General features: G+C 41.7%; 1 protein-coding gene across 1 annotated transcript in view; it reads left to right on the plus strand.

The window, feature by feature from the left end:
• EDC4 (enhancer of mRNA decapping 4) overlaps window positions 1–14786 on the plus strand; it is a 631081-nt gene that overhangs the window by 324515 nt on the left and 291780 nt on the right. The window contains exon 14 of the mRNA XM_018559011.1: window positions 1435–1520. Coding sequence (XP_018414513.1) covers window positions 1435–1520 — 86 coding nt within the window. The remainder of the gene's footprint in view (window positions 1–1434; window positions 1521–14786) is intronic.

A 14786-nucleotide genomic window follows, 5' to 3' on the forward strand; every position in this document is an offset into this window, starting at 1 on the left:
TGCCATAAAACCGGAACAATTGTCAGTCTGTTCTCTTTGAATCATCTGAATGGTCTGAATGTTAGCCTTAAAAAAAAAATGGAGAAGATGGACCATTGATGGCTACCTGCTCCTTTACTGGGGGGGACACCTGCTCACAGCAGCAGCCTTTTTTTGTCTACAATTTTATCACTTCGGAGATCAGGTGCAGTGTTGGCATACACGGACGTCCTTTAAACTGCAGCCACAATTGACAGCTACCTACCATTATTTTTCAGGCCTAAAGTGCACTTAACTGTTTAAAGCTTAGCCAGCAACCGGCAGGTTAAAACAGCAACAATTCTGCTAGCTACAGTTGCAGACTTGGAATAGTGACTAATCCACGCACCATTTTAAACTGGCAGACGGTCTCAAACGTTTTTGCCACACCTTTCCACCCCCCACCACCACCCCCCTCGCTACTAGTGCTTGAACCATAGGCTGTCCTTGCTAGCCTGTGTCCAGCACTAAGCCCGGGAACTTAATTGATCTTTTTTATCTTTTGGGCTTCTGATGCTTCTGTAGGGCACTCCATCTTTGCAGGCTATAGAAGTGAATGTAAACAGAATGCTTCAAAATGTCCTCTGAGTACAGAGGGTGGGACAGAACTGTTAGTGGTTATTGCTGGCTAAATAAACAGCTAAAATAAATGTGTGAATGTTTATACTGTTAAATATAAACAAAGCATTTTTAATTATCTTCAGCCAGTTTTATGTTTCATAAAGGTCTGCCAAAAGTGTGTGAGCCTCCAGTATCGCATATCTGCTCTTTGGACAAGGAATCAGCCATGTAGCTCATGCATATCATTTAAATGTTTATATTAATCACACTGAGGAAGCAGTATGAAATTTAGGCCTGGTTCACACCTGGGCGTTTTACAGCGCGTTCCTACGCGCTATATAACGCTCAACATGTGAAAACCAATGATTGCCTATGGGCATTGTTCCCACCTGGGCGTTTTACAGCGTGTAGGAACGCGCTGCAAAACGCCCTATGCCCAAAGAAGTACAGGAGCTTCTTTGGGGCGTATTTGCCGCGCGTATCCATTAGTATACAGCCGGATAGGCCTCGGAAACGCGCGTTGCGTGTTTTTTTTTTACCGTGAATCGCTGTAAAAACACGAGGCACGAAACGCGCGGCAAACGCGCATATTCGATACGCCTAGGTGTGAAACCCATCCTTAGTGTTTTTTTTTTCCATTAAACATGATTTCCTGTTCTCAGTTGTTTAAGGTTTTGTTTCTCTAATGGTAAAAAGAAAGCCTGGTGATTATGTAACTGTTTTTTTTTGTTAGTGCCTGGCAAACAAGAGAAGACCCCCCCGCCCCCCACCCCAAAATGCTGTGATACTACTAATTCTACTTCTGGCTGCTTCTCTAATTTGTTTTTTCCCCTCTACCCCACATCTCTGTAATAGATTGCCTCTTCTGCCGGATCCAGTATTAGCTCACTCACTTCCATTACAGCTATGAGCAGTGCCTCAGTCGATACAACTGTCTCCAGGTAACATGCAAATATTTGATCTTTATCTTAACAATCTGTTTGCAAAACTGATTTCTTTTAACGTTATTAACAAAAACAAAACACTGTTTACCAGATACATACATGTTGGTTTATGAGACAGAGCCATGCCAGACCTTTTTTTTTTTATAAAGGATAACAAATAGTAACCAGCAAATATGTGCCCATTTAGTATCAGGTTAACGTATGCTGAATAGTTATTGGCATGTAAGCAATTCATGGTGTACTGGTATTTATTACTGGCCTATCAGACAGTAGCTCATCAGAATGAAGTAGAGTATCTCAGCATTCAATTACCAGACCATTACTCATGTGGAGCTGTGTAGTCCTTTGCAGTGTTTAAGCTCCAGCCAACTTGGAACATATACAGCATATGACAGCATAAATGTGTAGTGATAGGTTCTGTAAGAATATTTACTCTGATAAAAAATAAAACTGTTTTTAATTTATGAAAACAGGCCAGGATTTGAAATTAAGGAGATTCCCAACTAATTTTTACAAATCAACTAATAATTCAAGTTCTTTATTTGCGCTAACTTGAAGATGAAATAAAAACTATAATGTGCAAAAATATAATAAAAACTATAATGTGCAAAAATATAATATAAACTAAAATCAGTGCACAATAATTATCAAAATATAACTGGTGACAATAATGAATATGGATCAAAATTGCAATAATATTGATCAGCCAAAATAATAAAAATAAAACCACAGGATGTAATTTCAAATATTGTAAAAAAAATAACTTGGAATACAATTGGTAACACTCTCAGTAGCTAAGCAGAATATGACAAAATAATGTGCAGATTCAACACGTGACCTCTCCCAGCAAAACAGATGTTCAAAAGCTCAACGTTCTACTGCGCATGAACTAACTCATAATACTGTGCACGGGACTGGCTAATCAGCCAAGAATCTATCTAAGGTAACGACAAACTTCCACTAAGTTATTTTATATACAGTTATGTGAAAAAGTGTTGGCCACTCTTCCTGATTTTTCATTGTTTTGCACGTTTGTCACTCTTTAATGTTTCAGATCATCAAACAAATTTAAATATTAGTCAAAGATAACACAAGTAAACACAACATGCAGGTTTTTTTTTAACCAAGTAAATTTTTATTGGTTTTGATACGAAAATAACATTGCGTATCAACATGAAAAGATGCAATCAAGTACAACTATTGGTTGTTATATTAGCGGGTAATGCTATATACATAGTGAAACATCACTTAGGTTCCCTGCAGTATTCTAATACAATGTAATAATAACACCGTTGTACTAAGCACAAGTATCTAAAAACATTAACAGAAGTGTTCATCTGAGTTATCGCACTGTATGCAGTAATGTGGAGAAAGACACATAGGAGCAGATAAAGAGAGAATAAAAAAGGAACCAACACAAGATTCTCTAGGGAGCTCAATTTGGATTAGAAGAGCACCAAGTTATCCAGGAGTTCCAAAGGCCGTCAAATTTATGGATGTTATCGGTTTGAAAAGCTAATATTATTTCATAGTAATAGTGTAGATGAACTAAATTAGTAATCTGTAAAATATTAGGAGACTCTGGAGTCCTCCAGTTTCTAGCTATAAGTAGCCGGGCAGCCAATAGAATATGAGTTATTACAATTCTAGTGTTTGGAGGAAAATCCTCCAATCCGAGATTGAGAAGTTCCAGTGCTGGCTCAGGGGTGGCAGCCCGACCACTGATTGCACCAATTATCCGAAACATGTCTCCCCAAAGGTGCTGCACTTCGGGGCATTGCCAGAAGGTGTGCAGTAGGTTCCCCACTTGACCACAGTTCCCCCAGCACAATGCGGAATGTTCTGCCGAAAACTTAGCCAATCTGTAGGGAGTAAGGTACCATCGAAGGATACGTTTCAAAGAGACCTCCCAAAGGTTCACGCATTTAGTGGTTGAGAATATCATACTCAGTGCTCTGGTCCACTGGGCTGGAGAAAACGTGATGTGCAGGTCTGTTTCCCACTTCTGGAATGGAAGAGACTTAACGAAAGAATGCTTCTCCTGTAAGCTGTAGATCAAGGAAATGCCCTTAGTGAATGTGTTGGGTTTATGATGGAATGTCCACAGGTTGTTAGGGATTGAAACCTCAGGGTGCGGATCCCATTTAGCTGTATCTGAGAACATTGGTAAAACGTGGAAGGATGGAGGGAATATTGACTACATAGTACAGGAAAAGGTTTGAGTTTGTTGTTTTCATAGAGATCAGGTAATCGAACTAGCCTGCCAATGTTTAAGATTAAGGTCTGGAATGAGCAGCTCCAAAACTTCTATCGGTACAGATATTCTAGTGGTCGGTTCTAGAGAGAATTTCAAGGAGCATAGGTGTCTCCAAGCGGTCATAGAGTCATCTATAGTTGGGGATGTAGGATCTTTTGAAAACCCCAGACACAGGCTGGCCAACAGAAAATTAAGGAAGTTATTTCTAGGGAGGAAGGATGGTTCAATTTCCCTCCAAAGGGTATAAGGGGAGGGACTAAACCATGATTTGATTTTTTCTAGTAGAACTGCGAAATAATAGTCTGAGATCGACCATACCCATGCCACCCGCCGATCTGTGTCTAATTAATTGGCGGTATGCGCATCGTGCCCTCTTGTTCTGCCAAATATATTTGAGCAGTAAAGTTTTAAGGGAGTTAAAATAGTGGGAAGGTAGCGGTATTGGTAGTGTTCTAAGTAGATAAAGTGCTTTGGTAAGGAGCGACATTTTGAAGGCTGCTAGGCAGCCAGACCATGAGAGTTCGTGTTTACTCAGTTCTATGAGATCATTTTGGAACATATTTAAGAATGGGAGATAGTTTTCTCTGTATAGAGACGTAGTGTGCGGAGTGAGGTTAATGCCCAGATATGATATTTTATCATCGCTCCAGGCACAGGGAAGTGAGGCAGATATATTTTTCTGTGTTGCAGAGGGGATGCCAATATTGAGAATATGAGATTTAGAATCGTTGACTTTATAGTAGGAGATGCGGCCAAATTGGTGTATAACTTTGTGGAATTCCAACAGGGAGGGAGCTGGGTTCGTGATCATAAAAATCACATCATCAGCAATCAATTGTATTTTGTGATGGTGGTGGGAGAGGTGGAATCCTGTAATAGAGGGGTTGGTTCTAATAGCTACGGTGAAGGGTTCCACGAGTAGATTAAATATTAAATGTGATAAGGGGCATCCCTGTCTCGTGCCATTAGATATGCAGAAGGATGAAGAAAGGATTCCCGAGACTGCCTTTCCTGATAGGCATGAGTATAACGCCATAATGGCATCATAAATTGGGCCAGCGAAGCCAAACCTGTGGAGCACGTGTTCCATGTATTGCCAATAAATTCTATCAAACGCCTTCTCAGCATCTAACGTCAGAAGGACAGAAGGAGTTTTGGATTTGGAGGCCCAGTGTATGAAATTAATAAGTCTACGAGTGGCATCGGGTGCCTGTCTACCCAATGGAAATCCCGACTGATCCTGATGGATCAAGGCCGGCAACAAAGAGTTCAATCTAGAGGCTATGATTTTAGCATAAAGTTTGACATCGGTGTTAAGCGATGATATTGGGCGAAAGTTAGATGGAGTTGTAGGTGCCTTGCCCGGTTTGGGAATGGTTACTATAGTAGCTTTTAACATTTCATCTGGGAATGAAGCTTTTTGGATGGCCGTTCCAAAAACCCGAAGCAGATGGGGAGCCAGCAGGTCTGTAAAGGTCTTGTAGTATTCGGCGGAGAAGCCGTCCGGACCAGGGGTCTTACCACTGGGCAGTGTTTTAATGATTCGAGAGATTTCCTCTACGTAATGGGAGAATTAAGGGTAGATCGTTGGGTTGTAGATAGAGTGGGGAGGTTCAAAGAGCATAAAAAGCTGTAAATATCAGTAGCCGTGGGTATAGGGGTAGATGGATCCTCTTTAAGATTGTATAGGGAACTAAAGTATTCCTTAAATTTATCAGCAATGTCTATAGGGCTTGTGATTTTTGTACCATCCAAAGGGCACTCAAGATGGTGAATTCTGGATTTGGCTCTATGGCCTTTAATCTGATTGGAAAGAAAGGCTCCCGCCTTATTAGCACTAGAGTAATATGTCAAACGTAGTCTCCTCGAAGATTTGTCAAATCTATCCAAGAGAATGGTACGCAGTTCATGTCTTAACTTGTTCAGTTGGGATAAAAGTGCAGGTTGGGGGGCGGGTTTATTTTGTGAGCCTAGATCATGGATAAGTTTGATTAGCTTAGATAATTGAGCACAACATGCAGTTTGTAAAGGAAGGTTTTTATTATTAAGGGAAAACAAAATCCAAACCCACATGGCCCTGTGTGAAAAAGTGTTTGTCCCCTAAACCTAATAACTGCTTGGGCCACCCTTAGCAGCAAGAACTGCAATCAAGCGTTTGTGATAACTTGCAATGAGTCTGTTACAGCGCTGTGCAGGAATTTTGGTCCACTCATCTTTGCAGAATTGTTGTAAATCAGCCACATTGGAAGGTTTTTGAGCATGAACCTCCTTTTTAAGGTCATGCCACAGCATCTCAATAGGATTCAGGACTTTGACTAGGCCACTCCAAAGTCTTTTGTTTTTCTTCAGCCATTCAGAGGTGGACTTGCTGGTGTGTTTTGGTGATCCAAAACTGCAGAACCCAAAACTGCAGAACTTTTGTCCTGCTGCAGAACCCAAGTTCGCTTCAGCTTGAGGTCACTAACAGATGGCCGCACATTATCCTTCAGGATTTTTTGGTAGACAGCAGAATTCATGGTTCCATTTATCACAGCAAGTCTTCCAGGAAGCAGCAAAACAGCCCCAGACCATCACACTACCACCACCATATTTTACTGTTGGTATGATGTTCTTTTTCTGAAATGCGGTATTACTCTTACGCCAGATGTAATGGGACACACACCTTCCAAAAAGTTCAACTTTTGTCTCGTCAGTCCACAAGAGTATTTTCCCAAAAGTCTTGGGGATCATCAGGATTTTTCTGGCATAACGGAGACAAGCTTTTATGTTCTTTTTGCTCAGCAGCGGTTTTCGTCTTGGAACTCTGCCATGCAGGCCATTTTTGCCCAGTCTTTCTTATGCTGGAGTCATGAACACTGACCTGAACTGAGGCAAGTGAGGCCTGCAGTTCTTTGTATGTTGTTGTGGGGTCTTTTGTGACCTCTTGGATGAGTCATCACCGTGCTCTTGGGGTAATTTTGGTTGGCCGCCCACTCCTGGGAAGGTACACCACTGCTTCATGGTTTCGCCATTTGTGGATAATGGCTCACACTGTGGTTCGCTGGAGTCCCAAAGCTTTAGAAATGGCTTTATAACCTTTTCCAGACTGATAGATTTCAATTACTTTCTTATTTGTTCCTGGATTTCTTTGGATCTCGGCATGATGTGTAGCTTTTGAGGATCTTTTGGTCTCCCTCACTTTGTCATCAAGTCTTTAAGTGATTTCTTGATTGGGAACAGGTGTGGCAGTAATCAGGCCTGGGTGTGGCTAGATAAATTGAACTCAGGTGTGATAAACCAGAGTTAAGTTATGTTTTAACACATGTGGTTTTGGATTTTGTTTCCCTTGTCCCTGTGTAGGGACAAGAGATGTTCAGGTTCACTTTGGTTCAGTTCCCACTGGCAGCCTGTCCATCAGATTCAGATCTCTCCTTTCTGTATCTGTGTCCATCCTCCTATATATTCCTTCTTTTTTCAGTCTTCCCACTCTTAAGTTTCCCCTCACTTTTATCACCCAAAAATGTAGGAGGAGAAAGCTTATCTCAACCTAACTATAAAGTCAGGTGGGTTTCACTTTTCTTTAAAAATAATACCTAATTTCCTGAGCTCGTATACACAATTACCTGAAGAGGGCAATGTTGGAAGAGGAATAATTTAGAGTCCATCAAATTTAAGAATTAGATATCTTGACTCGTCAAATGTACGTGACGAGTTATTTGCTGCTTTAGAGGGCTGTTAATCGCTGAGAAGTATACATATAATTACTCAATTAGGCAAACATGCTTCATGCAATAATAATACAATTATTGGTAATGACATTCCTACAAAATAATATTGTATACAAGGTAATGTCTATTGTGAGCTCTTAGTTTTTACACAGTCTGGTACTATGGTCAGTCCTTATCTCGTCCTTGTTGTCTGGTACTCCCATAATTTACAACCTGGTGGTAATGTGGTAAGGCTCTGAGAATTGCTGATGTTGGCCTTTGTCCAGAAACTATGAACTCAAATTCACCTTTATATACTGATAGAGTATAAAGAACAGTTATCTTTATTGTTTAGTAGACCCATTATGTCTCTTTTGTGTTCAGCAGATAAAGATCTGGCTGAGCTGTCTTAGAACAGTGGCAGACTGAAACACTTGTACCTGGAAGTGCTCAGGGCTGAGCGGTTGTGGGTTCATTCTCTGCACTGAATACATGTTTAAATAATGCTTTTTTATAAGCCTTGTGCATTGCTTAATCAAGACATGGGGGAAGGATATCATGCCACATGGACTGTCCGGTAGTTTGTCCCCACAACCAGACAACACTACCCCACAAGAAATTACTAACAAAAGACCAGACACAACACAGAGATGTAGAACAAGCATAGGAGAAAGGGAAGGGTCAAAGGAACAAATATATATAATTCCCCTTCCCCCTCCTTTTTTGTCTTCCATTTTATTGCGGGCAAAAGGTAAGGGGAGGGACCCTACCGGACAATCCCCTTCTAAAGGACCCCCCCTCCTGTCTGAGGAGGGAGGTCCAACCCTGGATCCCCTATGAAAGGCCATAATCAAAACCGGTCTTAAAAGGTCTTATAAATAACCCAATAAGAATGCACAGTCAACAGGAAGTCTTATTTGGAGGGTTGAAGGTGAGTCGTGTACCCGGTCATTGTTTTGAAATGCAACTAGCATGCCTAGGTGTTAGTAAATGTATCCATCTTCAGTGTCACAGCGCGTCTCAACCAGGAGAAAAAGGGCTTGTCCCAAGACCACAGGCCACGATGCAAATCCCGGTAAAATAGGGAGATAGTTAAGAGAGTAGAGCTGATCTAGTTTCCTTCGTATTTGGTCCCCAAGTATGGTAGAGATGTGGTCTGCCATAGAAAGGGAAAGTTGTCTCCACACCGAGACACAACAACATCCAGAAGAGATACATTCAATGCAAAGGATTTAGAGTAGTTAATTTTAAGATTAGAAAGCATACGAAAGAGGGCAAGCTCCCTGAGAAGATTTGGCATAGGAAAAGGAAAGGGAACGGAGAGATACACACGGATCGACACGCAGGAAACAAGATACTTTATACTGATTCACTACGGCTGAGAAAGCTGAACACAGCAGTGGGTGTGATTGCTTAAGCACTGTGAAGTTGTACTGGATTCCCTGTGCGTCTCTGGTTCCGCCGGGTGATACTCTGTTTCAGAGTAGACGAAATTAACCCCATCACCCTGGAGGGGGATGAAAGTCCTCTCCAGGATCTTGCAATCCCGGGTTGAAATAGTCGAATAGAAAGATTATTGCTGAAAGTCGGTATATACAAACATACAGAGTGAATATATCCTCCTGAGGAAGCCTACCTGGGCGTAACGCGTAGGGGACTCATCAATTAGTAATATACCTGTATTAGAAAGGATCAATTATGTGTATATCCTTATCCACATGAATGTATTGAGAATGTATGAAATACGGTTTGTGAATAGACCAATCAGCAATAGTCATAGAATTAGATACATGTATCTTTGAATTACACATGAATATCACCACAAGAGAAGTTGTAAATAATATTTTATTGAACTGCATGAATCTTTTAAACCAACAAGAATTTAAAATCAAATAAATATGTTTTCATATTATATACATCTGAGTCCTTTCTAAACACACTCCATCACAATAGAAATATTGTAAACAATTGCTAAACTCATTAATTAGGAGGTGTGGACTCAGGTCGCCTAGGGTGGGGTCTGGGAAGTACCATTACTGGATTGACAAAGATTTGGCATAGAAATATGTGGGTCAGATCGGAATAGGCCATCTGTGAACGCTGCCAGTTTGTGTTCCTGACCCCCAACCACCACTCCTTCAATTGTCGATTGTGCTCTCAAACAGCGTAAGAGGGGTTCAAGTGTCAATATAATGCTGAGAGGGGAAAGGGGACACCCCTAGCCGGAAGGTGTCCGACAGGTGGCCATTGACCCTGACCCTGTCCAAGAGGGTACAAAAACATGTTCCTCAAGCACATTTCCAAGGCCAACGGCCTCCAATACAGCTGCCATGTAGTCCCAGGCCACTCTGTCGAATGTCTTATCTGCATCCAAGAGGAAGAAACCCTCATTCCCAGTAGAGGTAAGATAGTGGTGGAGGTTCAAGGTCTGCAGTGTATTGTCACGGGCCTCCCAGCCCGCTACAAAGCCCACTTGATCTAAGGAGATCAGCGATGGGATGGTAGGGAGCAAGCGATTAGCCAAAATGTTTGCAAATAATGTTACATCCATGTTTAGAAGGGATATGGGACGATAATTAGAAACATACGTAGGATCCTTTCCATCTTTATGGAGGACTGTGATATGTACCTCAAGTAATTGAGCAAAGGCACAAGAGGAAGGGGCTGGAGCGATCACAGAGTTGAAAACCATCACAAACCCGGGGCCTAATAGTTCAAATGTTTTGTTTTTTTTTAATAAACTTTTTTTTTGTATTTTCATACGTTCAGTATAAAATTTACAAAGTATTGTATCATGTATCAAATGGACAATAAAAGTAAAATATACAGAGAAGAAAACAGCATAATGATCGGAACATTTTCACATGGTAGCATTCATTGTTAGGGGTGAAGTACCGCGGTCACGGACCAACAAGACAAAAGTAGAGTAAGAGCATTCGTAGTCCATCTAGGACTCCATTTTACTACTGATAGACTCCTCAGGGTGAGCAGTACACAATCCTTCAATAAGAGAAAATTGCCTGTCCAGCTCATTTACCAAGTATTTAGCAAATTGTAGTGACTAAACTGTATGCATCGACAAAATGTGCACATGAAGTTAAGTCATGAACATATTTATCATTATGATTAAATGTATCTATATGCAAGTCTAAGCCATTATATTGAAAATTAAACAATGTAACAAGTTAACAAGTACCTCATTCCACTTCCAGGATGTATAACATTCAAAAGTAACCTTGCTCCTTCTTGAGCATGTCCCGCTCTCCCTTGGATCTGCCATCCAGGTCTCAGTCCACTCCAGGTTAACCTTGGTTCTGCCTCGCTAATGGCTAACCTCTACGTCTGAGACATAGTAGCCCTGTGGGACATACATCTTGGTACCAGCAATTGGTCCTCCATAGAAGTCCAGGCTGACCATACTTTCTTATAGTTATGCAGAGTGTTATTCAACCTTGCCGTCAGGTGTTCCAGCTCCTGCACCTCCTTGACACGTTGATATAGCTCCACCTCAGATGGAGAAATCTGGCGCTTCCACTGGAGGGCTATGAGGCATCGTGCCACCGTCAGAATATGGGAGGCCAATTTACGGTCATGCTTACGGAGGTGGGGGAACGGAAGGCCCAGTAGATAATGAATAGGTTGCAAAGGGAGCTTCGACTGTAGCAAATGTTCCAGTGTGTTTTGGACCATCTTCCAGAAAGCTTGATATCTCGGACAAGTATATATGGTACAGGGACCCCACTTGTCCATCACCTTGCCAACATTCTTGCGATACTGTCGGGAATACAGAGTGTAAAAACTTGGGGGTATAGTACCACTGATACAGTATTTTATACTGATTTTCCTTATAGATTGAACATATAGAGGATTTGGCTGCCGACCTCCATATCGACTCCCATTGATCCCCAGTGATAGGAACCCCCAGTCTCCGCTCCCATTTAACCATATATGTGTGTTGAACAAATTGTTCCGGCCGTGGTTTAAGCAACAGTTGATACAAAGCTGAAATCATGCCCTTCGAAGATGAAAAGGAGCTGCATAGCACCTCAAACGGAGTTCGTCTATCGAATGTAAGGGTTGGGGTTATGGATTGGGCAAGGTGTTTAATCTGAAGGAAAGGGAATAGGGTCTTGGAAGGTAGGTCATGTCTATCCTTAAGCGTAGGGTATGAGAGTAAGGAGTAGGAAATGTGATCCAAAATATCTCTAAAGACAAATCGGCTTTTAGACTGCCATGGAAGTACCCATTTGCGGGCCAAACTTGGCTGGAGGTGGGGGGCAAACAAAAACTGAGTTAAGGAAGATTTAACTGCCGCCAAGTTGTATTGATATTTAGATTTATTCCATATTTCTAATTGCAGGTACAGGGTACTTAGGGTGTTACCCCTCGTATAACTAGCTGGTTGGGACCACAACAGAGCACTGGGGTGGACAGGTGCCAACCATTCAAATTCAATCTCCGCCCATCGAGACTGAGGGGTAGGGGAGCATAATGCAGGTATAGTCCGTAACTGTGCTGCTATGTTTTATTTTGGTAATATTGGCAGCGCCAGCCCACCATCTGCTATTGGTGTGGAAAGTATCACCTTAGAGATACGGTGTCGTCTATCATTCCATATAAACTTAATGTCAGCTTGCAGGGAATTCAGATCGGCTTTAGGAATTTTTATTGGCAGGGTTTTGAAGTAATATAGTATTTTAGGCAAAAGTGTCATTTTAATGGCCATAATTTCTCCCGTCATGGACAGTTTAAGTGGTCTCCACTGACGTAGCAACATTCTTAAGGAGGAAAACAGAGGTTTATAATTAACCGAATATAAAAGGGAAGGGTTAGTGTGAGCCTTATCCCAAGATACTTCAGGGAATCTTATACCCAAGTATAAGGATAAGACGTCCTCAAAACAGAAAGTGTAGAAGGGGGGACATGGAGGGGCAGTACTTCAGTCTTAGCAACTTTAAGCTTATAACCTGAGATCTCCGAGTACCTTCTCAATTCCTTATGTAAGTTAGGTAAGGATATCAAGGGGTTAGGTACTGTCAGGATTATGTAATCAACAATAAGAGCTAACTTAAACTGCTGATTCCCCACCGTGACCCCAGTGATGTCGGAGGACAGCCGAATCCTGGATGCTAAGGATTCCATGCAGAGGGTGAACAAGAGCGGCGACAAAGGGGTTGGAATATAGCGCTTTCACCGCCTCTGCAAAGGGGCCTGTAATTCCTATCCTTTCTAGAGTAGCATGGAGCAAGGGCTAATTCAATCTGTCGAAGGCTTTTTCCGCATCAAGACTCAATAACAACGTTGGTTCCCGTCTATGCTCAGTAATGTCTATCAAGTCAATTAAACGACGTGTATTATCCCCAGCCTGTCTATTTAAAATAAAGCCCACCTGGTCATTGTGTATAAGTGTAGGGAGAAAGCGCGCCAATCTATTTGCTAGAAGTTTGGTGAATATTTTAAAGTCCGAATTAAGCAATGCTATAGGTCTGTAGTTGGAGCATACGTGATCATCCTTATCAGGTTTGGGAATTACTACAATATAGGAGTAAATAAATGACGTAGGAATGGAGTCCCCTCTCAAAAAAACACTATATAGGGATGTCAAGTGCGGTATAAGCAGGTCTGCATACGTTTTGTAGTATAAATATGAAAAACCATCCGGTCCCGGGGATTTACCGTTAGGGAGGGCCTGAATAGTAGCTTTCAGTTCCTCTGGGGAAATAGGGACATTCAATTCCTCTAGGTCATCAGGGGAAAGTCTTGGCATATCACATGAAGAGATATACTGATCCATGCGGGATTGTAAGGTAGTGTCTTTGGCATCAAAAGCGGGTCCTCCCAAGCTATAGAGTCCCTTGTAAAAATCTCTGAAGACCTCTGCTATTTTATTAGGGTGGTGTTGAAGTACACCGCCCCCATCCCGCACCACCGTAACCCTCCTACTGTCCATGTCAGTCTTTAATTTACGAGCCAAAATGGAGTGTGCCTTGTTTCATAATATTTCTGTTTAAGATACAACATGGACATTTCAGTTTTATGTATTAGCAAATGACGTAGTTGGGCCCTCAGACTAATTAGTAAATGTATGGTGCTTTTAGTCGGTCTCACTGCCAGGATATGTTCCTGATCCACAATGTCCCGTTTCAACCGTGTAATCCTATGCATATGATCTCTCTGAATTCTAGAGGACAGGGCAATGCAACTTCCCCTAATTGTAGCCTTATGAGCTTCCCACAGAATAGAGATAGATGATAGTGAGCCCACAGTAGTGAAGTATGATCGGATCTCGTGCGCTAACTCATCCCTAGTCGCATCACATTTAAGAAGACCGTCATTCATCCTCCAATGGCATTGTTTAATGCGAGTGTGATCCATCTGAAGGACCAACTCTATAGGAGCATGGTCAGACCATGATATTACGCCTATGTTGGAAGACATAGGCGTAACATTTTTCTCATAACCGGAATATTAATAAAGAAATAGCCCAGTCTAGTATGAGTCTTGTGGACAGGGGAAAAGAAGGAGTATCTTTTCCGAGGGGTGAGTCAGTCTCCAAGAGTCCATAAGAGAATATCTCCTTAAGAGACGCCTGAAGTGCTTCGTCAGAGAGCTGGTGGTCCTAGGGGCTTCTATTGGGTAGTTGTAGATGATCGTATGTCATAGAGTAAGGTAGATTGAAATCACCCCCGACTATGAAATATAGTTTAGTGAAGATTTTTTGGAGAAAAGTGAGTTGATTACAGTTGGGCGCGTAGATATTACCAATTGTAGCGAGGACATTTCCCCAGGAACCGTGCAAAAGCACATATTGCCCTTGCTTATCAAGGATGACACGTTTAGGCTTAAAGGGACAGGCGTCTCTCAGCAAAATAGCCACCCCTGCTTTTTTATTCGTGGAAGATGCCGCATAAGCTCTGGGGTATTGAGAGGATAAAAATTTGAAGGAGTTAATAGGGGAGAAATGTGTTTCCTGTAGGAAAACTATATCCGCTTTAGCATCCTTCAGTTCTCTAAACAGCAAGTTTCTCTTGATTTGAGAGTTCAGGCCCTTGACATTTAAAGAGACTAGTTTACATGTAGGGATCATCACCATGTCGGGCTGTAAAAGGAAGGAATCGCCACTCTTGCACCCCCATAATAGAATACATAGTAAACAGACCTGAGGCATGGTGAGGATTCACCCAGAAGACAACCCAATCTCGGGAGAGCAGGAGCCAACCATATCAAAATCAATATCCAAGGAGAGGTGGAATGAGGCTGAAAAACTAAACTAAAAACAACAATTAACATCAATATGTAAAAAATACACAACATTTGAAA

This window comes from Nanorana parkeri, unplaced genomic scaffold (genome assembly GCF_000935625.1).
Source record: "Nanorana parkeri isolate BGI_ZX_2015 unplaced genomic scaffold, ASM93562v1 scaffold375, whole genome shotgun sequence".
NCBI lineage: Eukaryota > Metazoa > Chordata > Amphibia > Anura > Dicroglossidae > Nanorana > Nanorana parkeri.